Source organism: Melanerpes formicivorus, unplaced genomic scaffold (assembly GCF_026170545.1).
Source record: "Melanerpes formicivorus ecotype bairdi unplaced genomic scaffold, bMelFor1.0.p_v2 SCAF_162, whole genome shotgun sequence".
NCBI lineage: Eukaryota > Metazoa > Chordata > Aves > Piciformes > Picidae > Melanerpes > Melanerpes formicivorus.
In genome coordinates this window covers 51088-75794 of record NW_027142514.1, presented here as the reverse complement: position 1 = coordinate 75794, position 24707 = coordinate 51088, and the positions used below count along the sequence as shown (strand labels likewise).

Below are 24707 nucleotides of genomic sequence, written 5' to 3'. Positions count from 1 at the left end.
AAATGGACTCTTACACTGTCCAAGACTTTTCACAGAATCACAGAATGATAGAGGTTGGAAGGGACCTCTGAAGATCATCAGGTTCACCCCCCCGCCAGAGCAGGATCACCTAAAGCAGGTCACACAGGAATATGTTCAGGCAGACCGTGAAGGTCTCCACAGATGGAGACTCCACCACCTCTCTGGGCAGCCTGTTCCAATGCTCTGCCACCCTCACAGTAAAGCAGCTCTTCCTCATGCTTAGATGGAACTTCCTATGTTCAAGTTTATGTCCATTACCTCTTGTCCTGTCCCTGGGGAGCATTGAGAAGAGCCTGGCCCCATCTTCCCAACACCCCCTCCTTAGATATTCATAACCATTGATAAGATTCCCCCTCAGCCTCCTCTTCTCCAAGGGGAGCAGCCTCAGCTGTTTTGTCTTTCTGGCAATTCATAGATTCATAGAATTGTCAGGGTTGGAAGGGACCTCAAGGATCATCCAGTTCCAAGCCCCTTCCATGGCCAGGGACACAGAATCACAGAATCACCAAGGTTGGGAGAGACCTCAAAGATCATCAAGTCCAACCTGTCACCCAACACCTCCTGACAACTAAACCAAGGCACCAAGTGCCACATCCAATCCCCTCTGGAACACCTCCAGGGATGGTGACTCCACCACCTCCCTGGGCAGCACATCCCAATGATGAATGACTCGCTTGGTGAAGAACTTCCTCCTCACCTCCAGCCTAAACTTCACACTACAGCAGGTTGCTCACAGCCACATCCAGCCTGGCCTTCAAACCCTCCAGGGATGAGGCTTCCACCACCTCCCTGGGCAACCTGTGCCAGGCTCTCACCACCCTCATGGGGAACAACTTCTTCCTGACATCCAATCTCAATCTACCCACTTCAGGTTATCTAGTTCTATCCCCCCTGCCATGGGTAGGGACACCTCCCACTAGTTCAGGCTCCTTGTCCCCTCACACAGGCAGCTGCCCTTCTTTATTGATGCAGAAGTCTTTTCCCAGCTGTATCAATGGCCTTGTGCCTCACTTCCCCCTGCAGAAAGCTGCAATCTGAGGATCATGAAGTGTTGTCCTGTCAAGGAGGGGCATTCAAGTTACACTGAGCTGGAAGTGATAAGTTCTTTTAGTTTCAAACCATCACCCCTTGACCTGTCACAAAGGTCACCACTCAAAAGTCTGTCCCCAGCTTTCTGGGTGGCTCCTTTGAGCACTGCAAGGCCGCCAGAAGGTTTCCCTGCAGCCTTCTCTCCTCCAGGCTGCACAACCCCAACTCTCCCAGCCTGGCCTCACAGCAGAGGGCTTCCAGCCCTCACATCACCTTCATGTCTCTCCTTTCAGCAGGTCCATGTCTTCCCTGTGCTGGACCCAGCACTGTAGATGACTCTGATGTAAAGTGAAATAGCTTCCAGGCTACCCTGAGTCACTCAGCAGATGCCACTCTGGTGGCATTCACCTGAAGCCCCATTCCTGTGGGCCCAGACCCTCTGTCCCATTATGGTCTTGCTGCCTCTGCCCTTCTGTGACCTAGGCCTGAAAATGGACCAAGGGAGATCTTATTGCTGTTTAAAACTCCCTGAAGGGAGGTTGTAGCCAGGTGGGGGTTGGTCTCTTCTCCCAGGCAAGCAGCACCAGAACAAGAGGACACAGTCTCAAGCTGTGCCAGGGGAGGTTCAGGCTGGATGCTAGGAAGCAATTCTTCATAGAAATGTGGAATGCTGCCCAGGGAGGTGGTGGAGTCACCATCCCTGGAGGTGTTTAGGAAGAGCCTGGATGAGGCACTCAGTGCACTCAGTGCCGTGGTTGAGTTGATCAGATGGTGTTGGGTGCTAGGTTGGACTTGATGATCTCAAAGGTCTTTTCCAACCTCGTCAGTTCAGTTCCATTCTATTCTATTCCATTCCATTCCATAGCAGGGCACCCACAGCAGCTTGCCCAGGATCACAGTGTCCAGCTGGATTTGGAATCCCTCTGGAGAAGGAGACTCCACAACCTCCCTGGGCAGCCTGCTCCAGGCCTCCAGCACCCTCACACCAAAGTTTCTCCTCCTGTTCAGATGGAGCCTCCTGGGTTCCAGTTTGTGCCCCTTGCCCCTTGGCCTGGCCCTGGGCACCACTGAGCAGAGCCTGGCCCCAGCCTCTTGCCCTCCACCCTTTAGCTCTTGCTGAGCCTTGCTCAGCTCCCCTCTGGGGCTGCTCTTCTCCAAGCTCAACACCCCCAGGGCTTTCAGCCTTTGCTCCTCACAGAGATGCTGCAGGCTCCTCAGCACCTGCATAGCCTCTGCTGCACTCTCTCTGGTAGTTCCCTGTCTCTCTTGAAGTGGGGAGCCCAGGACTGGATGCAGTACTCAGTAACAACAAAATCCTCCAGAGTCACATCAGAGCAGAACACCAGGAGCTCTTGCTCTTTCCTTTATGCAAACAGCTTATTACAGCTCACTGCCTGGGGCTGCCACAAGAGATTTCTGTAGGTGCTGAACTGTCTGGGATTGTCCTCCCTGGCTGCTTTCTTCCTTCCACACAAGCAGTTTGCTTTGGTCATTATCCTCCATTGTCCCATGGGCCTGGATGAGGAAGACTCATTATCTAGTTTGGGAATTCATCATCATTTCATAGCTGAAAGGCAAGCTTCTAAAACAGAAATGGCAAAGCCCCAAGGACAGCAGAGTCTTGAATTCCAGCACCACCATTCTACACACTTGATTCTCCTGAGCAGGGCTAGAGGAGGCCACAGCAATGCTGGCAGGGCTGGAAGCCCACTGCTGTGAGGGCAGGCTGAGAGAGTTAGAATCACAGAATCAACCAGGCTGGAAAAAGCCTCAGAGATCATCAAGTCCAACCTGTCACCCAGCACCATCTGATCAACTCAACCATGGCACCAAGTGCCTCATCCAGGCTCTTCCTACACACCTCCAGTGATGGTGGCTCTGGCACTCTGTAGTGGTGCTGAACTGTGTGCTGGCACCACAACAATGGCATCCTGGCCTGCATCAGGAACAGTGTGGCCAGCAGGAGCAGGGAGGTCATTGTGACCTGTGCTCAGCACTGCTGAGGCCACATCTTGAGTCCTGTCTCCAGTTCTGGGCTCCTCAGGCTAGGAAGGAGGTTGACTTGCTGGAAGGTGTCCAGAGAAGGGCAACAAAGTTGGTGAGGGGCTTGGAACACAGCCCTGTGAGGAGAGGCTGAGGGAGCTGGGGTTGCTTAGCCTGGAGAGGAGGCTCAGGGGAGACCTTCTTGCTCTCTCCAACTCCCTGCAGGGAGGTTGTAGCCAGGTGGGGTTTGGTCTCTTCTCCCAGGCAATCAGCACCAGAACAAGAGGACACAGTCTCAAGCTGTGCCAGGGGAGGTTTAGGCTGGAGGTGAGGAAGAGATTCTTCCCAGCAAGAGAGATTGGCCATGGGAATGTGCTGCCCAGGGAGGTGGTGGAGTCCCCATCCCTGGAGGTGTTTAGGAAGAGCCTGGATGAGGCACTCAGTGCCATGGTTTAGTTGCTGAGATTGTGTTGGGTGATAGGTTGAATTTGATGATCTCTGAGGTCTTTTCCAACCTGGTCAATTCAATTCAATTCAATTCAATTCAATTCAATTCAATTCAATTCAATTCAATTCAAGTCTAGCCTAGTCTAGTCCATTCTAACAAAAGCCATGCCCACAATCAAAGCCATGCCATCATTCCTTCTTTTGGCATCCATGGTGAAGCTAGAGGCCAGATGTGCCAAAATTTGCTGCTGCTTCGACCTGAAAGCTCTTTTCCAACCCAAATGACTCCATGATTTATGGTCAGAGCAGCTCATTGCAGCACTGCACATGCAACAGCTGTGTCCAAGCTGGGCCCAGAGCATCCTGCTGCTGCTCTCTCTGGGGGTGGTTCTTTGTCTGGATTCACAGCCTCTGTTTGCTGTGCACATCCTGGCTGCAAGTGTTTGGAAGAGCTTTCCCACACAGCTCCTGCTGCTTTGCTTTGTGCTCTGCACTCCTCTGCCAGCCTGTGCTCGGGGGCAGTGGTCTTAGGTTGATGGTTGGGCTCAGTGATCTTAGATGTCTTTTCCAACTGAATCAATTCTATGATTCCATGGGGCTGGGCCCACAGGAGCAGGGGGGCTCACAGGAGCCAGGGGACCCCACAGGAGCAGGGGGTCTCACAGGAGCAGGGGGGCTCACAGGAGCCAGGGGGCCCCACAGGAGCAGGGGGGCCCACAGGAGCAGGGAGCTGTGCCCTGAGCAAGTCCCCTGGGAGCATGGGGAGGATGGGGAAGCTGCTGGACCTTCCCAATGCTGTGGTCTGGGCATAAGTTTTGACAATCTGGCCAGGAAGGAAAAGTCTGGAAGCATTTAAAAGCAAACTAGGAAGCAGCAGCAGTTTATATGGTGGCTTGGATCCATTATTTCCCCCAGCACCATACAGAGTGACAACTGAGTGCCAGTTGTATTGACAGAGTTTTATTCACTGTGACTGTTCCACAGCAGCTGTCCTCAATTAGGTGACCACACTTCATGCTGTGGTTCTGCTGGACTCAAAACAAAGAATCTTTCCCTTTCCTTCCCATTTATACTTTGGCTTCCCCTTTGTTTAAAGCTTTTGTCCTCCTTCAAACTCAAATTCATTAATGGTTTGTCCAGTGGCTGGAGCAGAATGGGCTGTGGTTCTGCCTTGGCTTTAGTGCCATCTTGCTTTTAAGGCTCTTGTGAGTTCTCAGCCTGTAAATCCTTGTTCTCCCTATCAGGCAAATCAAGATGAGAATTCCCTTGCAGGAATGTGGCTTGCTTTGTCTCATGTTGTTGACTGTCCTGCCAGGAAGAGCTAGGCAGAGGTCGTCACCTGGCCTTGTCTGGAAGTTATAATGGATTCACAGAATGGTTTGGGTTGGAAGGAACTTTAACAATCATCTAGTTGCAACCCCCCCCTGCCATGGAGTGTTCCACTAGACCATGTTGCTCAAAGCCTCATCCAACCTGGCCTTGAACACCTCCAGTGAGGAGGCATCACCAACCCTCCCAGGTTTGCAGTGTCTCACCATCCTCACTGGAAAGAATTTCTTCCTGATCTCCAGTCTCAATGTGCCCTCCTCCAGCTTCAGTCACTCCTGTCACTGCAAGCCCTCACCAAAAGTCCCTCCCCAGCTCTCATGTAGCCCCCTTCAGGCACTGAAAGGCTGCTCTAAGGTCTCCCTGCAGGCTGAACAGCCCCAACTCTCCCAGCCTGTCTGCACAGAGGTTCTCTAGCCCTCTGACCAGCTTTGTGGCCTCCTCTGGACCCTCTCCAACAGCTCCAGGTCCTTCTTATGCTGGGGGCCCCAGAGCTGGAAGCAGTGGTGCAGGTGGGGTCTCAGCAGAGCAGAGCAGAGCAGAGGGGTAGAATCCCCTCCCTGTGCTGCTGCTCTCCCTGCTCTGGCTGCAGCTCAGCACTCAGCTGGCTCTGGGCTGCCAGGGACCGCTGCTGGCTCACGCAGAGTTTTCCATCCACCAACACCCCCAAGTCTCGAGTTACCATTATCCAGCAGTAACAAGGACTAGTTTTGGGGTCCTTGTCCTGTGCCATCAGCAGACTCTACTTGCCACAAAGCACACTGAACCAAGAGCAGGAGAGCCCTTGCCTTACCTGCTTTGAAGATCCACTCCAGGTAGCCGTTCAGCTCCCGCTCGATTTGCTGCTGCCTGCGGAGCTTCAGGAACGCGCGGCGGTTCTCCACCCGCTCCCTCTCCTTGGCAAATTCACTGCAGGGAGAGCAGAATGAGAAAGGTCAGGCCACCAGCGGTCAGGGGGAACACACAGACCTTCTGTTGTCATCCAGATTGTGGTTTTGTGGCCATCCAGACTGCATTCATGAAGCCTGTGAAGTCGGTGGCAGCAGCAGCAGCAGCGAGTGGAACCCACAGCCCGCTGCGGGTTGTTGTCCAACAACTGCTGCTGTAGCTCAGCCATTTCTCTGACTCTCTCAGCCTGGAAGGGGACTGAAAATGCCACATGTGCACACACTTCAGTCCTAGGGCTGCACCATGCCCGTAACAATGAGATCCTGACACAACCACACACCCCTACCCAGGCAGGCAATGCAATAGAGCAGCACCTGTGCTCCGTCTCTCTCCACCCCACAGCACAATCCCTCTAGAGGTTCAATATTGTGTCCCAGAGACCCCAGCACACTTCTGGTGTTGGGAGAGATCTGCTCTTCCCTGTTAGGCTTTCCTTAAGTCATTTTAGGCTGAAGGCAGCTTTGGCAAACACAAGTGCACCAAGAGTTAGAGGGGAGGGTGGGTACTCGGGCGTGAAGGTGGAACAACTCAGATACTCTGGGCTGAGGGTAATGATGGTCCTGCCATTTGCTAAGCTCATAGGGAAAGCAAATCTCTTGGTATCAGCTCACTACAATCACAGAATCACAGAAACATTCAAGTTGGAAAAGACCTTCAGCACCACCAAGTCCAACCCAGAACCCTACTCTGCAAGGCTCACCCCTAAACCATAGCCCCAAGCACCACATCCAAACCACCTTTAAATACCTCCAGGGTTAGTGACACAATCACCTCCCTGGGCAGCACATTCCAGTGCCTGAACACTCCTGCTGGGAAAAAATGTTGCCTACTGTCCTGTCTAAACCTACCCTGCTGCAGCTTGGGGCCATTCCCTCTTGCTCTGTCACTAATCACCTGGGAGAAGAGACCAGCAGCAGCCTCTCCACAGCCTCCTTTCAGGTAGTTGTAGGCAGCAATGAGGTCTCTCCTCAGCCTCCTCTGTTTCACACTAACCATCCCCAGCTCCTTCAGTCTCTCTTCATCAGATTTATTCTCCAGGCCCTTCACAGCTTCCTTGCCCTCCTCTGCCCTGGCTCCAGCCCCTCCACAGCTCTCTTGCATTGAGGAGCCCAGAACTGGACACAATACTCCAGGTGTGGCCTCCTCAGAGCTGAGTCCCAGGGGACAATCCCCTCCCTGCTGCTGCTGGACACAGCATTGCTGATCCCAGCCAGGAGGCCTTTGGCTTTCTTAGCCACCTGGGCACTGCTGGCTCCTCTTCAGCTGCTTGTCCATTAGCACCCCCTGGTCCCTTTCTACCAGCAGCTTTCCAGTGACACTGCTCCAAGCCTGGAGAGCTGTTTGGGGTTGTTGTAACCCAAGTGCAGGTCCTGGCATTTGTCCTTGTTGAAGCTCAAAGGAATGAGACTGAAGAGAGGAGTCAGGAAGCAGGGTTCACCCCACCATTGCAAAAGTCTTGTCCAAGTGCATCCTACTGCCTTGTCTGAAATGATGATGAGACAGCAGTGCAGCCACCACCCTGACAGCCACACTAGGGCTTTCCCCAGGTTAATTTGGATCCCCTCTGTCAAGATTCTGGTGTTCCAGCTGGGAATGTCTGTGCCCATCTACCATTTATGGAGCTCTGAGCCAGCTTCTGCAAGCCCTAAGATGTCTTAACTCTGCTGAGTCCATCAAACCTTCAGTTAAGTGTCGCCAGCTAACCACTGCTCTTCACAAAAGCCTCACCTAATGACCTGCTCATGCAGCATGAGCTGCTCCTCAAAAGCCAGCAAGGAGCAGGAGGTGGGAGGAAGATGGAAAGACAAGAGGGAAAGCAGCTGGAAGTGCCAGAGGCAGCTTTGCATTCTGAGTCTCCACTTCACCCTTCAGAGCTGATGCTTTTGATTAATCTGGCAGGACTGCCTGACCCACGGAGAAGAGACTGCAGGCAGAGCTTGGCTCAGCGCTGCGACACACACCAGCCCCAGCCACTGATGGGAGAGCTGCCATCAGCTGAAGCCCTTATCTTGATTTTGGCAACACATCCCAGTCTCCTGACTCCCCTCACCTGACAGCACAGCCCATGACCCCATCCTTGAAGCGCAGAGGAAGCCAAAGCGGCGCTCTGAGCCGGCAGCTCCTCCTTGGCATTCAGCACATGTCACCTGTTTTCTCCCTCTTCCTGTTTAATGTCCTCATTTCTGGTTCAGTGCCTGCTGCTTGGGGCCACAGACCTCCTCTCAGCTTTGTTTTCTGTCTGGATTGGGAAGGAATGAAAGCAGACAGCACCAAGCTGGCAACGTGCATCTAAACTGCCAGGCGTGGAGGGGTCTGAGCAGAGCTGGGCTGCGCTGAATGGGGCAGGAGGCAAAGCCCAGCAGGGAGTTTCATGAAGGACCAAGGCAAAGGAGAGCTCTCCTTGCAAGGCCTTTCATCCTCTGCCAGATCCTATCTGGCCTAAGGAAAGTGAAAGTTACCTCAAACTTGCCCCTTTAATCTCAACTTGAATCGTGTAAGAAAATGATAGAACCACAGAGCAGTTTGGGTTGGAAGGGATCTTCAAAGCTCATCCACTCCAGCCCCCCTGCACTCAGCAGGGACATCTGCAATGAGAGCAGGTTGCTCAGAGCCCCAAACAACCTGACCTGGAATGCTTCCAGGGATGGGGCAGCTACCACCTCTCCGGGCAACCTGGGCCCAGATTTCTTCCTTCTCTCATGTCTGACTCTTCCTCTTTAAGTTTCAAACCACCACCCCTTGTCCTGTCACAACAGGCCCTGAGAAAAAGTCTCTCCCCAGCTTTCTGCTGGCCCTTGAAGCCCTACAAGGCCACCAGAAGGTCTCCCTGGAGCCTTCTCTTTTCCATGCTGAACAGCCCCAACTCTCTCAGCCTGGCCCCACAGCAGAGGGCTTCCGTCCTCTGCCCCTGCTCCAACAGGTACCTGGCTGTGCTGAGGACTCCAGAGCTGCCCCAGCACTGCAGGGTGGGTTTGAGAATAGCACAGCAGAGGGGCAGAATCCCCTCCCTGCCCCTGCAGCCCACAGTGCTGGGGATCAGCACAGGACAGGCTGGGGCTGGGCTGGCAGCACTTGCTGCTGCCTCATGTCCAACTTTTCCCCCACCAAGTCCTGTTCTCCAGCCCTTCACCCCCCAGCCTGTATTGATAGCAAGGATTGTCCTGACCCACGTACAGGACTTTGCCCATGGCCATGTTGAACCTCAGGATATTCACAAGGGTCCACTTCTGCAGCTTGTCCAGGTCTCTCTGGATGGAGATGAAAACAAGGGAGAAGCTGCTAAGCTGCAAACCCTCAGCAGCTTCTGTACAGCCCACGTAAGCTTTTCACATGACAGCAGAGAGGAATGTTGAGGATAGAGCCACATGCACCTCCCTTTCCCCTGGAGCTGCCATGGAATCTGGGAAGGCACCTTCCAGAAGGAGGCAGGACAGAATACAGAATTAACCAGGTTGGAAAAGACCTCAGAGATCATCAAGTCCAACCCATCATCCAACACCATCTGATCAACTCAACCATGGCACCAAGTGCCTCATCCAGGCTCTTCCTAAACACCTCCAGGGATGGGGACTCCACCACCTCCCTGGGCAGCACATTCCAATGGCCAATCTCTCTTGCTGGGAAGAATTTCTTCCTAACATCCAGCCTAAACTTCACCTGGTGCAGCTTGAGACTGTGTCCTCTTGTTCTGCTGCTGCTTGCCTGGCAGAAGAGACCAACCCCCACCTGGCTACAACCTCCCTGCAGGGAGTTGGAGAGAGCAAGAAGGTCTCCCCTGAGCCTCCTCTTCTCCAGGCTAAGCAACCCCAGCTCCCTCAGCCTCTCCTCACAGGGCTGTGCTCCAGACCCCTCCCCAGCTTTCTTGCCCTTCTCTGGACACCTTCCAGCATCTCAACATCTTTCCTAAACTGAGGAGCCCAGAACTGGACACAAGACTCAAGGTGTGGCCTCACCAGTGCTGAGCACAGGGGCAGAATGATCTCCCTGCTCCTGCTGGCCACTCTGTTCCTGATGCAGGCCAGGATGCCTTTGGCCTTCTTGGCCACCTGGGCACACTGCTGGCTCATGTTCAGCTGCTGTCACCCAGCACCCCCAGGTCCCTCTCTGCCTGGCTGCTCTCAGCCACTCTGACCCCAGCCTGTAGCACTTCATGGGGTTGTTGTGGCCAAAGTGCTGAACCCGGCACTTAGATGTGTTCAATCTCCTGCCCTTGGCCTCTGCCCATCTGTCCAGCCTGGATCTCTGGCCCTTGGATCTCTGTGCCTTGGATCTCTGCTTATCGAAAACCTTCCGAGCGCTACAGAGCTGCAGCAAACTCACGCAGGTTGCAGAGCAGGAAGGTGTTGGTGCATGGTCTTCCTGCCAGAAGAATCCATCACTGGCTCTTTCTCCTGTCTCTAGGAGACAGGGGAGAGGTTTGCTGAAGCTGGGGCTTGTCAAAAGGCTGTGGTTTGCCCTCATGAAATGCATTGATAAGAGCACGTGTCTCTCCCCCACCGCATTCATCACCGCGCAGGAAGCGAAGTGTTCCCCGTTTGCAGCAGCTGGAAAGCTCCCAGAAGGTCTCTTGGAGATGTTCAGAACATATTCAGAGGGGGTGGGGGGGGGGGTGGGGGGGGGGAAAGGGGGGATGGGGAAGGCATTCTATCAAAATGCTACATATCAGCTCAAAATATTTCAGCTGAAGTTTTCCTGCCAGTTCAAGATGACAACACAGCAAGTCCCCTCAGAACGGCTGGGAGCGGCAGGGGAGTTCCCTCTTTTGTTCAAGGTAATTGCTGTTTCTGCCTCTGGCTTGCACAGAGATATCCCAGAACTGCCAGTCAGGAAACCAGAGGAAGGAACATGCTGCCTCCAGCCCCAGGTTGACCTCCAAGGCTTTCTTCATAGCTGATCTTCTGACCAGTTGTGGGGTGAGGGATAAGCACAGAATCATGGCATGGTAAGAGTTGGAAGGGACCTCCCAAGATCATTGAGTCCAAACCCCGCCCCCGCCAAAGCAGGGTCACCTAGGAATGAATTCAACTCAGTCTCAAAAGCCTCTAGGGAAGGAGACTCCACAACCTCTCTGGGCAGCCTGCTCCAGGGCTCCAGCACCTTCACACAGAAGTTTTTCCTCATGTAGAACTTCCTGGGTTCCGGTTTGTATCCATTGCCCTTTATCCTGTCACAGGATACCAGAGCAAAGAGCCTGGCCTCTTCTTCTTGCCCCTCACCCTTCAGCTCTTTACAGACATTGATAAGGTCTCCTCTCAGCCTTCTCTTCTCCAGACTAAGCAGCCCCAGGGCCCTCAGCCTTTCCTCATCACACAGATGTTCCAGTCCCTTCATCATTCATCAAGATCAGTGATGATCTTGAAGGTCTCTTCCAACCTGGTCTATTCTATTCTATTCTATTCTATTCTATTCTATTCTATTCTATCATCCTCATAGCATCTGTTGGACTTTCTGTGGTAGTTCCCCATCCCTCATGAACTGGGGAGCCCAGAACTGGACACAACACTCCAGGTGTGGCCTCACTTGGCCAGAGTAGAGAGGGAGGAGAACCTCCCTTGACCTGCTGGACACAGTCTTCTTAATGCACCCCAAGACACCGTTGGCCTTCTTGGCCATGAGGGCACATAGTTGTTCCATGGATAACTTATTGCCCACCTCTTTCTCCATGGAGCTGTTTCCCAGCAGGTCAGCTCCTAGTCTGTACTGGTGCCTGGTGTTGTTCCTCCCCAGGTGCAGGCTTCTGCACTTATACATTCTCCCATGTTCATAGAATCATAGAGTGGTTTGGGTTGGAAGGGACCTCCAAAGGTCATCCAGTCCAACCCCCTCTGCAGTCAGCAGGGACATCCCCAACTAGATCAGGCTGCCCAGAGCCCTGTGGAGCCTCACTTTGGATATCTCCAGGGATGGAGCCCCAACCACCTCCCTGGGCAACCTGTTGCAGTGTTCCACTCCCCTCATGGTAAAGAACTTGTTCCTAACATCCTTGGCTCTCATCAGCCACCACGTGTCCCAGGAGCCCTTCCACATATTCATCTGTCAGCACTGTCTAGATTGGCATTGAGGGAAGGAAGGCTGAAAGGTTGGTGGTCCTGCAAGCAGCACAGCAGCAGTAGACAGTGCTTTGGAGGAAGCCAAGCCCTGCCTGGGTAAATGACTATGATGCCTTCTAGTTACAACATGACAGTTGTGAATAGCTGATTCCACAGAGACAGCAGGAAGCAACAGAAGTCAAGGGAAGGACATTCATCATGGGGACCACATGCCATCCAGGCTGTCACATTTTTCTTCTCAAGAGTAGTCAGTGCTCAGAGTCACCAGGAAAATGGATGATTGTTGCTGATCACCTTGGTGGGTGGGAGAGGAAAATAAATCTCAGGGTGAATATGCCACTTCAGGGAAATTCAGCAGGCCCCTCCCCAGCCACACAGGAGACAAGCTCAACTCATGAGAGGGGACCTCCAGAGATCAAGTCCAACCCCTCTGCCAGAGCAGGATCACTTGGGGTAGTCTGCACAGGAATGCCTCCAAGTAAAAGTCTTCAGAGAAGGAGACTCCACAACTTCCCTGGGCAGCCTGCTCCAGGGCTCTGGCACCCTCACTGGAAAGAAGCTTCATCTCATGGTGAGGATTAACCTTCTATGTTCAAGCCTGGACCTGTTGTTCCTTGTCTAAATACTGTGCACCACCAAAAGGAGTTTGGCCTCCTCCACTTGCCCATCACAGTCTCACAGTATAACAAAGGTTGGAAAGGACCTCGAGGATCATCGAGTCCAACCTATCAACACAGACCCCATGACTAGACCATGGCACCAAGTGCCACATCCAATCTCCTCTTGAATACCTCCAGGGACAGCAACTCAACCACCATGGGTTTCAGTCCATCTTTTCTACAACCAGCAAGGACTCCACAACCCCTCTGGGAGCCTGCTCCAGGGCTCCAGCACCCTCACACCAGAGAATTATCTCCTCCTGCTCAGATGGAACCTCCTGGGTTCCAGTCTGTGCCTATTGCCCCTTGTCCTGTCCCACTGACAAATGCCTGGCCCCATCTTCCTGCCCCCCACCCTTTTCATCTTGATCAGCATTGCTCAGCTCCCCTCTCAGGCTGCTCTTCTCCAGGCTCAGCACCCCTGGGCTCTCAGCCTTTTCCTTTCGCAGGGATGCTCCAGGCACTTTTGTAGCCTCTGCTGGACTCTCTCCAGTACCTCCCTGCCTCTCTTGAACTGGGGAGCCCAGAACTGGACACAGTACTCCAGATGTGTCCTCACCAAGGCAGAGCAGAGGGAAAGGAGAACCTCCCTCAACCTGCAGGCCACACTCTTCTTAAGGCACCCCAGGAAATGATTGACCTCCTTGTCCACGAGGGCACATTGCTGGCTCATGGGCAGCTTCTTGTAGGTCCTGCAACACTTGTGTGGCTGAGTTTGCTATCTCACACACCCAGCACTGCAAAGCCTCTCACAGTTTGCTTCCCTGGCCCATTTAAGACTCAGACCATTTCCTTCACCAGCTGCATTGGCAGCCAGGTGTTGATAGAAAAGCAGATTCTCACTCCAGGGGAGGAATTTCTTCTGCAGGTTCATCTCTCTGCCTTTTGTCTTCCTGGAGGACAGCAAACCCTGCATGAGGGGAAGCCTCTGCTGGATGCAACACGAAAGCCAACATCTTTATACTCCAACTGCTTATACAACTGAAGACACAAAGCTCTGGCTGTGCTGAGCATTTATCTTACCCTCTGCAAACCTGGTCTTGGAGAGACAGAAGCAGGGAGGGAGCCCCAGCAGGAAGAGAGAGTGAGCAGGAGCAAGATGGACAGCAGGGAGTGGAAAGAGACAAAAGGAGATGCTCAAAGTGCTGGATGCAGGTGCAGGAGCCTGTGGACCTGCAGAGCATCCTCCCAGTGCTGGGGATGCTGTAGGGCAGTGAGAGAGAGGTGGGCAGGAGCACCAGATAGGAAGGAGAGTGTCTGAAACACAACAGCAAAGCTCAGGATCTGAGCAGAGGTGGTGGACACCATCTTCCCTCCATTCCTGAAGCACTTTGCTTTAGCAGAGGGCACTGTCACTAGGGAGCCAGCAGCAACAGCAGCAGCACTGACTCTTTGAACTCTCTCAGAGATTAAAGGACCCACCTCAGCCCACAGCACAGCTCCAGGAGTCTGAAAGGGGCTGCCAGGGAAACAGCAGCAGGAGAGCAAGAGCCCTGCAGGGATGATGCCCTGCATGCCAGGCCCTCAAAGGCACCAACCTTTGGTGTTCCTCACAAAAGTTCACAGGACTCCAGGTGTGGCCTAAGCAGTGCTGAGCACAGGGCACAAGGACTTCCCTGCTCCTCCTGGCCACACTCTTCCTGATGCAGGCCAGGATGCCATTGGCCTTCTTGGCCACTTGGGCACACTGCTGGCTCATGTTCAGTTGTTGTCAACCAGTACCCCCAGGTCCCTCTCTACCTGGCTGCTCTCAGCCACTCTGACCCCAGCCTGTAGCTCTGCATGGGGTTGTTGTGGCCAAAGTGCAGAACCTGGCACTTGGACTTGTTGAATGCCATCCTGTTGGACTCTGCCCATCTGTCCAGCCTGGCAAGGTCCCTCTGCAGAGCTCTCCTACCCTCTCACAGATCAACTCCTGTCCCCAGCCTGGTGTCATCTGCAAATTTGCTGGTGACTGACTCAATGCCCTCATCCAGATCATCAATGAAGATATTGAACAGGCTGGGGCCCAGCACTGATCCCTGGGGCACACCACTAGTGCCTGGCTGCCAGCTGGCTGTGGCACCATTCACCACCACTCTCTGGGCTCAGCCTCCAGCCAGTTCCTAACCCAGCTCAGAGTGCTGCTGTCCAAGCCAGGAGCTGACAGCTTGGCCAGGAGTTTGCTGTGGGGGATGGTGTCAAAGGCCTTGCTGCAGTCCAGGCAGACCACATCCACAGCCTGCCCCACATCCACCAGGCAGTCACCTGGGCATAGTAGGAGAGATCAGGTTGGTCAGGCAGGATCTGCCCTTCCTCAATCCATGCTGGCTGAGCCTGATCCCTTGGCCATCCTTCAGGTGTGCAGTGATTGTCCCCAAGATACCAATCCAAGGGGACACTGCTCAGCTGTGTCCATAGCCAGCACCTTGCACCCAGAAAGGCTGCAAACAGAAGGAAAGGAGATGAGCAAAGACATGGGGTGCTTTACCATGACATCAGATATCTTTACCACAGTGAGTCCCAGGAAGAGTTCAGGGTGAGCCAAGGTGTGGCTATCCTCACTGACAGACAAAAGAGTGCAGAGAATCCTGCAGGCAAACCTGCAAGCAATCTGATGCCTCTGCTATGGGAATGTGAATGGAAATGCATGCAGGGTGCTGTTAAATCACTGCCTTTAAACACCTCTAAGAATCAGGCCCAGGGCAACACCCACCATAGGCCAAGGGTATTGATCAGCAAGTCCACCTGGAAGAAGCAGCAGCATGGAAATGCATCTCATATGGACAAGAAGAAACTCTGAGAGAGGTGAAGGAAAGCACATCCCAGAGGCACAGAGAGATCACACTGGGAAATGCTGGAACAAGAAGAAACCAAGCACCTGGAAAACCATCACTGAGAATTGCTTTATGCTGCTGGCACTTGGTCCCTCTAAGGGACTCTTGCCCTGCAGGTGGTTTGCTGAGCAGCCAAAGCTTTCAGCCTTGTTGTTAAGTAAGGAAAGCCCAGAGGAGGGCTAAGATTTCTTCACAGATTCACAGAATGGTTTGGGTCAGAAGGGACCTCAAAGTTCCAACCCCCTGCCACGGGCAGGGACACCTCCACTAGCCCAGGTTGCCCAAGGCCTCACCCAACCTTGTCTTGAACACCTCCAGGGAGGAGGTATCCACAACCTCCCTGGGCAACCTGTTCCAGTGTCTCCCCACCATAGAATCTTTGACTCAATAAGGTTGGAAAAGACCTCAGAGATCATCAAGTCCAACCTGTCACCCAGCACCTCCTGACAACTAAACCATGGCTCCAAGTGCCACATCCAATCCCCTCTTGAACACCTCCAGGGATGGGGACTCCACCACCTCCCTGGGCAGCACATCCCAATGATCAATTCTCTTTCAGGGAAGAACTTTCTGCTCACCTCCAGCTAAACCTCCCCTGGCACAGCTTGAGACTGTGTCCTCTTGTTCTGGTGCTGCTTGCCTGGGAGAAGAGACCAACCTCCACCTGGCTACAACCTCCCTTCAGGGAGTTGGAGAGAGCAAGAAGGTCTCCCCTGAGCCTCCTCTTCTCCAGGCTAAGCAACCCCAGCTCCCTCAGCCTCTCCTCACAGGGCTGTGCCCCAGACCCCTCCCCAGCTTTCTTGCCCTTCCCTGGACACCTTCAAGTCTCTCAATGTCCTTCTTAAACTGAGGAGCCCAGAACTGGACCCAGGACTCAAGGTGTGGCCTAAGCAGTGCTGAGTCCAGGGGCAGAATGACCTCCCTGCTGGCCACACTGTTCCTGCTGCAGGCCAGATCTCCTCAGTGTAAAGAATTTCTTTCTAACATCCAGTCTAAATCTCCCCTCTTCATGCTAAAGATGCAAAGCTCTGTGGCCCATCTCCCACCCCAGGCTGGCACACCAGCCACAGTCACACAGAGTCTGTCTCACTGGTCAAGATCTCACAGGGCTGGAGGAGCTTGTGTCAATCTCTCCCAGACTGCCCAGACCCAGCTGGCTGAGCTGCTTAACCCATCCCAATATGCAGGACTTAGGAGTGAAGGGTGGCTCCATCAATCCTGCACAGCTAAAGCTGCTTCTGCTTCCTCCTCATTGCTCTAAAGAGGGGAAAATTAGAGCTCCCCTCAACCAGCTGACAAGGCATGAAAGCACCACTGAGAGATTGATCTCTCAGAGCCCAGCCAGGCTTCACAGTCACTTTTATCACTGAACATGGCAGGAAGATGCTTCAAATGCAAACCAGACAGGGGATACATCTTGTCTTTCTAGAGAGGGGAACAGCACAGAGGTGAAGCCTTCAATGGCTCTGCCTTCCTTTTGTCTTTCTGTTCAGCTTGTGCTGCTTTCACTTTGATTCCAGCCCATCCAGCCTGAAATGCTGGGAGTGCTGCAGCTGGGCAAAGGCAGCTCCAAGGAGGCAAGCACAAAGACAGCACAAGGAATTCAAAAGCACCAGCCTGCTGCAGCTGCTGGGGGATAAAAATCAGGCTGTGTTCATCAAGCCCCTGTCCATCAAGCCTCCACCCCAGAGTCAAAGCAGAGGCCCCAGAAAATTCAGGTTGAGGTCTCTTCTAGCAGCCCTACATGGCAGGCTTTGCTTTCTCTTGCAGCTCAACAGAAGGACAAATGATAGAATTGGTTTGGATGGAAAAGACCTCCAAGATCACCCACTCCAGCCAGCAGCCCAACCCCACCATGGCCACCAAACCATGGCACCAAGTGCCACATCCAGTCCCCTCTTGAACACCTCCAGGGATGGGGACACCACCACCAAACCATGGCCCCAAGTGCCACATCCAGTCCCCTCTTGAACACCTCCAGGGATGGGGACACCACCACCAAACCATGGCCCCAAGTGCCACATCCAGTCCCCTCTTGAACACCTCCAGGGATGGGGACACCACCACCTCCCTGGGCAGCCTGGCCCAGTGCCTGAGCACTCTAAAGGCATTCCACCTGGACTAACCAAAACCACACAGGAGCAAAGGATCCACACTCCACAGGGCATTTAGCTTAGTGAGACAAAGCTCACCCAGGAAGCCATTGTTCCTGCCCCTTCTGCAGGGAGCTTCCCCCACAGCTCTTGCCTGCAGGGATGGCTTTGCTAAAGAGGGCCATGAGCTAAGAACTACACACACACAACTCAAGGGTGGGGAGACACTGGCACAGGTTGCCCAGTCTCACAGTATCACTAAGGTTGGAAAGGACCTCGAGGATCATCGAGTCCAACCTATCAACACAGACCCCATGCCTAGACCATGGCACCAAGTGCCACGTCCAATCTCCCCTTGAACACCTCCAGGGATGGGGACACCACCACCTCCCTGGGCAGCCCGTTCCAATGACGAATGACTCGCTCGGTGAAGAACTTTCTCCTCACCTCGAATCTAAACCTCCCCTGGTGCAGCTTGAGACTGTGTCCTCTTGTTCTGGTGCTGCTTGCCTGGGAGAAGAGACCAACCCCTTCCCGGCTACAATCACCCCTCAGGTAGTTGGAGAGAGCAAGAAGGTCTCCCCTGAGCCTCCTCTTCTGCAGGCTAAGCAACCCCAGCTCCCTCAGCCTCTCCTCACAGGGCTGTGCTCAAGGCCTCTCCCCAGCCTTGTTGCCCTTCTCTGGACACCTTCAAAAGGAGAGATTGAGACTGGAGTTTAGGACAAAATTCTTGACACTGAGGGTGGGGAGACACTGGCACAGGTTGCCCAGGGAGCTTGTGGCTGCCCCCTCCCTGGCAGTGTTCAAGGCCAGGTTAAACAAGGCCTTGAGCAAGCAGGGCTGGTGGGAGGTGTCCCTGTCCATGGCAGGGGGCTTGGAAGTGGGTGAGCTGTAAGGTCCCTTTCAACCCAAACCATTCTATGATTTCATGATTTATTTTTTTCCCCCTGACTTTCCCCTCCTTTGTGAGCACAGGCTGGGGAAGGACTGGAGGCGATGGGGAAGGAGTGGAGGCGATGGGGAAGGAGTGGAGGCGATGGGGAAGGAGTGGAGGCGATGGGGAAGGAGTGGAGGCGATGGGGAAGGAGTGGAGGCGATGGGGAAGGACTGGAGGCGATGGGGAAGGAGTAGAAGCGATGGGGAAGGAGTAGAAGCGATGGGGAAGGAGTAGAAGCGATGGGGAAGGAGTAGAAGCACTGGGGAAGGAGTAGAAGCACTGGGGAAGGAGTAGAAGCACTGGGGAAGGAGTAGAAGCACTGGGGAAGGACTGGAAGCACAGGGGAAGGACTGGAAGCAATGGGGAAGGAGTAAAAGCAACGGGGAAGGAAGCAGAACTGCACATTTTTACCATGATGCAGCTCTTCTGCTGCAAATAATTAAGAGCAGCCAGAGTCAGATCACAGCAGGTAGCAGTGAACTTGGAACAAATGTGCAGGGAGAATGAATGATTGTCTCTGTGAGCAGGGAGAAGGAGGACAGAAGAACTCTTTGCTGTTATGACAAATTAATCAGCCTGATTCTTCTCCAGCCTCTGCACAGGTTGCAGCCTGGAGGTTTTATGAGCTCAATCTGGCAAAAAAAAACCCAACCTCAGGATTGAAAAACATGTCCTGAAAGGCAGCAGAGCAAGACAGGTGATTCAGTGAGGTGTGGCTGAGCCTGGGCTTCAGCAAACTCCTGGCCAAGCTGTCAGCCCATGGCTTGGACAACAGCACACTGCTTTGGGTTGGGAACTGGCTGGAGGCTGAGCCCAGCTGGCAGCCAGGCACCAGTGGTGTGCCCCAGGGATCAGTGCTGGGCCCCAGCCTGTCCAATATCTTCACTGATGATCTGGAGGAGAGGATTGAGTCCATCAGCAGTAAATGTGCAGCTGACAGCAAGCTGGGGGCAGGAGTTGATCTGTGAGGGGGTTGGAGAGCTCTGCAGAGGGACCTTGCCAGGCTGGACAGATGGGCAGAGGCCAAGGACAGGAGATTGAACACATCCAAGTGCCAGGTTCTACACAATGGGCACAGCAACCCCAGGCAGTGCTGCAGGCTGGGGGCAGAGTGGCTGAGAGCTGCCAGGCAGAACAGGACCTGGGGGTACTGACTGACAGCCAGCTAAACATGAGCCAGCAGTGTGCCCAGGTGGCCAAGAAGGCCAAGGGCATCCTGGCCTGCAGCAGAAAATGTGTGGCCAGCAGGAACAGGGAAGTCCTTCTATCCTGTGCTCAGCACTGGTCAGGCCACACCTTGAGTCCTGTCTCCAGTTCTGGGCTCCTCAGGGTAGGAAAGATGTTGAGCTGCTGGAAGGTGTCCAGAGAAGGACAACAAAGCTGGGGAGGGGTCTGGAGCACAGCCCTGTGAGGAGAGGCTGAGGGAGCTGGGGTTGTTTAGCCTGGAGAAGAGGAGGCTCAGGGGAGACCTTCTTGCTCTCTCCAACTCCCTGAAGGGAGGTTGTAGCCAGGTGGGGGTTGGTCTCTTCTCCCAGGCAAGCAGCAGCAGAACAAGAGGACACAGTCTCAAGCTGTGCCAGGTGAGGTTTAGGCTGGATGTTAGGAAGAATTTCTACAGAGAGAGAGAGAGCTTGGCCCTTGGAATGTGCTGCCCAGGGAGGTGGTGGAGTCATCCTCACTGGAGGTGTTCAGGAGGAGACTTGATAAGGTGCTTGGTGCCATGGGTTAGTTGATTAGGTGGTGTTGGTTGATGGGTTGGACGTGATGATCTTGAAGGTCTCTTCCAACCTGGTCTGGTCTGGTCTATTCTATTCTACTCTACTCGGCACTAGTAAGGGCATACCTTGAATACTGAGCTCAGGTTTGGGCCCCTCACACCAAGGAGGACACTGTGGTGCTGGAGCAGGTCCAGAGAAGGGCAACAAAGCTGGGGAAGGGTCTGGAGAGCAAGTCCTCTTAGGAGCAGCTGAAGGAGCTGAGGTTGTTCAGCCTGGAGAAGAGGAGGCTGAGGGAAGATCTCCTCACTCTCCACAGCTCCCTGAACAGAGGTTGTGGTGAGGTGGGGACCAGCCTCTTCTCCCAGCTAACAAGTAATAGGATGAGAGGAAATGGCCTCAAGTGGCACCAGGGGAGGGTTAGGATGGACATTAGGAACAACTTCCTCACTGAAAGGGTCATCAGGCACTGGAACAGGCTGCCCAGGGAGCTGGTTGAGTCATTGTCCCTGGAGCTGTTTAAGAGATGCTTGGATGAGGATCTTAGGGCATGGTCTAACACAGGCAGATGTTAGCTTCTGGCTGGACTTGATGATCTGAAGTCTTTTTCCAACCAGGCAATTTTATGTTTCTGATTCCTCCCAGGAGCTGATCTAGCAGCACAAAAGCCTCAACAACCCAAGATACAACAGTCTGAGGCAGGAATCCCCCAGGGAGCCTGGAGCACACCCAGGGGGATTGTTTAATGTGTCCCTGCTCAGGGAGCACCACCCTGTGATGCAGGCTGCTCCAAGCAGGGTGCAGCAGTGATGAGCAAAGCCCTGGTCCTTGTTTTCCTGCAAGGTGCCAGCAGGCTCTGGAGCTGTCAGGCTCCTGCTGGCACAAAGATGCTGCATCCATTCTGAGCATCTGCCTGCAGGCCTGGCACCAGGGGGGCTCACATAAGGAGAGGCAGCTGTTGCACATCTCAGGACAGAGCAGGCCTGGATCATGTCACAGGTTGCATCAGCTTGGAAGGGACCCTCAAAGGTCATCTTGTCCAACCCCCCTGCAGGCAGCAGGGACACCTCCAACGAGATCAGGCTGCTCAGGGCCACAGCAAGTCTGAGCTTGAATGGCTCCAGGGACAGTGCCTCAGCCACATCCTTGGGCAGCCTGTTCCAGCGTCTCACCACCTTCACTGTGCAGAGCTTCCTCCTGATGTCCAACCTGAATCTGCCCTGCTCCAGTTTCAAACCATTGCCTCTCATCCTATCCCCACAGCCCTTCTGAACAGTCCCTCCCCAGCCTTGCTGCAGGTCCCCTTCAGATATTGAAATGCAGCTCTAAGGTCTTCCTGGAGCCTTCTCTTCTTCACACTGAACAACCCCAACTCTCTCAGCCTGTCTTCATAGGGGAGGCTCTTCAGCCCTCTGATCACCTTTCTGGCCTCCTCCATGTATCGGGAGCCCCAGGGTTGGACACAGCACTGCAGGTGAGGTCTACCCAGAGCAGAGCAGAGGAGCAGAATCACCTTTGTCCATCTCTGGCCCTGCTGCTTTTGACGCAGCCCTGGTTGCCAGTGGCCTTCCAGGCTGCAAGTGTCCATTTCTGGCTCATGCCCAGCTTCTCATCCACCATCACCCCAAAGCCCTTTTTTCTGCAGGGCTGCTTTCAATATCATCATCCCCCAGCCTCTACTGATATCAAGGGCTGCCCCAACCCAGGCACAGGACCTTGCACTTTGCCTTATCTGAAGGGGGCTACAGACAAGCTGGGCAGGGACTTCTGAGGGTGTCAGGGAGTGATAGGACTGGGGGGAATGGAGCAAAACTAGAAGTGGGGAGATTGAGATTGGATGTGAGGAATAAGTTCTTCCCCATGAAGGTGGTGAGAGCCTGGCACAGGTTGCCCAGGGAGGTGGTGGCAGCCTCCTGCCTGGAGGTGTTTGCAGCCAGGCTGGATGTGGCTGTGAGCAACCTGCTGTAGTGTGAGGTGTCCCTGCCCATGGCAGGGGGGTTGGAAGTGGCTGAGCCTTGAGGTCCCTTCCAGCCCTGACAATTCTGTGATTCTTAACAGGGAAACTGATTTCCAACATCAGATAAAGAATCACAGAATTGTTTGGGTGGCAAGAGACCTTTAAGATCTCTTCCAACCTAAAACTTTAAGACTGAGTCCAGCTATTAGCCCAGTGCTACCAAGTCTGGTGCTAAACCATGGCCCTAAGCATATCTCTTCAATGCCTCTCAGCACTGCCCTGGGCAGCCTCATCCAGGGCTTGCCAACACTTTGGGGGAAGAAATTGTTCCTCAGGTTGGTGTTGGATGATGGGTTGGACAAAATGATCTTGAAGGTCTCTTCCAACTTGGTTAATTCTATTCTATTCTAGTCTAGTCTAGTCTACTCTAGTCTATTCCATTCTATTCCATTCCATTCCATTCCCATCTATTCCATTCTATTCCATTCCATTCCATTCCAACCTATTCCATTCCAACCTATTCCATTCCAACCTATTCCATTCCAACCTATTCCATTCCAACCTATTCCATTCTATTCCATTCTATTCCATTCCATTCTATTCCATTCCAACCTATTCCATTCCAATCTATTCCATTCTATTCCATTCCAACCTATTCCATTCCAACCTATTCCATTCCAACCTATTCCATTCCAACCTATTCCATTCTATTCCATTCCATTCTATTCCATTCCATCCTATTCCATTCCATCCCATTCCATTCCATCCCATTCCAATCTATTCCATTCTATTCCATTCCAACCTATTCCATTCTATTCCATTCCAATCTATTCCATTCCAACTTATTCCATTCCATTCTGTTCCATTCCATCCAATTCCAATCTATTCCATTCTATTCTATTCCATTCCAATCTATTCCATTCTATTCCATTCCAATCTATTCCATTCTATTCCATTCCAACCTATTCCATTCCAACCTATTCCATTCTATTCCATTCCAATCTATTCCATTCCATTCCAACCTATTCCATTCCATTCTATTCCATTCCATCCAATTCCAATCTATTCCATTCTATTCCATTCCAACCTACTCCATTCTATTCCATTCCATTCCATTCCAATCTATTCCAATCTATTCTATTCCATCCCAATCTATTCCATTCCATTCCATCCCATACCAGAGTTCCTTTCCTCTTTTCCCGTTACTTGCTACTTGTGAGAACAGACCAACACCCAACAGGCTCCAACCTCCTTGCAGAGAGCTGTAGATGATCCTTGAGGTCCCTTCCAGCCCTGACAATTCTATGATCAAACCTCCTGAGATCCAAAGTCCTGCTTACACTTCAGCAGAGAAGATGCAGAACAGCCAAGGCAGTGCCTCACCTGGCTTGGTTGTTGCAGCCAGATGAGTAAACTCTTTCCTGGCTGGTCTGGAAAGAGCTCAGGCTTCACCATGAGGCCATGGCAGGCAGCATTTTTCACACTTGAGTGCCACAGCCTCTCAGTATTCAAATGCATCACTGCCAGCAGGCTGCCCTCTCTGGCCAGCTCTCCTGCTGGCTCACCACCCTCACCACTCCCTGACAGCATGCCAAAAGGCACTTAGCCTTGAAAGAAGTTCAATCATCTTCCTCACAGCATCCCCTGGTAACGTTTATCCTCTTTGCATGGTGCAATCCAAAGCAGCAAAACACTCACAGGCCGATTGTGGAGCACCAGCCAGCTCATCACCAGCCAAAATGAATACCCAACACAACAGCCAGGCAGGAGGGAACTCCAGAAGCCCAGCACCAACCCACAGAGCTGGGAGGAGGCTGAGGGCAGGGAGGGGAACAGCAGCAGGATGAGTGTTGGGAATCATAGGATCAAGAAGGTTAGAAAAGACCTCAGAGCTCAGCAAGTCCAACCTGTCACCCAGCACCTCCTGACAACTAAGCCATGGCTCCAAGTGCCACATCCAGTCCCTTTTTTTTTTGTAGCCAGGTGGGGGTTGGGCTCTTCTCCCAGGCAAGCAGCACCAGAACAAGAGGACACAGTCTCAAGCTGTGCCAGGGGAGGTTCAGGCTGGATGGTAGGAAGAAGTACTTCCCAGCAAGAGAGATTGGCCATTGGGATGTGCTGCCCAGGGAGGTGGTGGAGTCCCCATCACTGGAGGTGTTTAGGAGGAGACTGGATGAAGCACTGGTGCCATGGTTGAGTTGATCAGATGGTGCTGGGTGCTAGGTTGGACTTGATGATCTCAAAGGTCTTTTCCAACCTGGTTAATTCTATTCCAGTCTATTTTCTTGACACCTCCAGGGATGGGGACTCCACCACCTCCCTGGGCAGCACATTCCAATGGCCAATCTCTCTTGCTGGGAAGAACTTTCTCCTCACCTCCAGCCTAAACCTCCCCTGGTGCAGCTTGAGACTGTGTCCTCTTGTTCTGCTGCTGCTTGCCTGGGAGAAGAGACCAACCCCCACCTGGCTACAACCTCCCTTCAGGGAGTTGCAGAGAGCAAGAAGGTCTCCCCTGAGCCTCCTCTTCTCCAGGCTAAGCAACCCCAGCTCCCTCAGCCTCTCCTCACAGGGCTGTGCTCCAGACCCCTCCCCAGCTTTCTTGCCCTTCTCTGGACACACTCAGCTGTCTCAATGTCCTTCTTAAATTGAGGGGCCCAGAAGTGGACACAGGACTCACAATGTCCCAGAGGGGTTGGAATCTCTCCAGAGAAGGAGACTGCACAACC

General features: G+C 53.3%; 1 protein-coding gene across 1 annotated transcript in view; it reads right to left on the bottom strand.

The window, feature by feature from the left end:
- Positions 1 to 24707, bottom strand: part of CACNA1B (calcium voltage-gated channel subunit alpha1 B) — a gene marked incomplete at its 5' end in the record, with an annotated part of 276768 nt that overhangs the window by 209028 nt on the left and 43033 nt on the right. Inside the window, 1 exon segment of the mRNA XM_068168969.1 lies at positions 5600 to 5715. Coding sequence (XP_068025070.1) covers positions 5600 to 5715 — 116 coding nt within the window.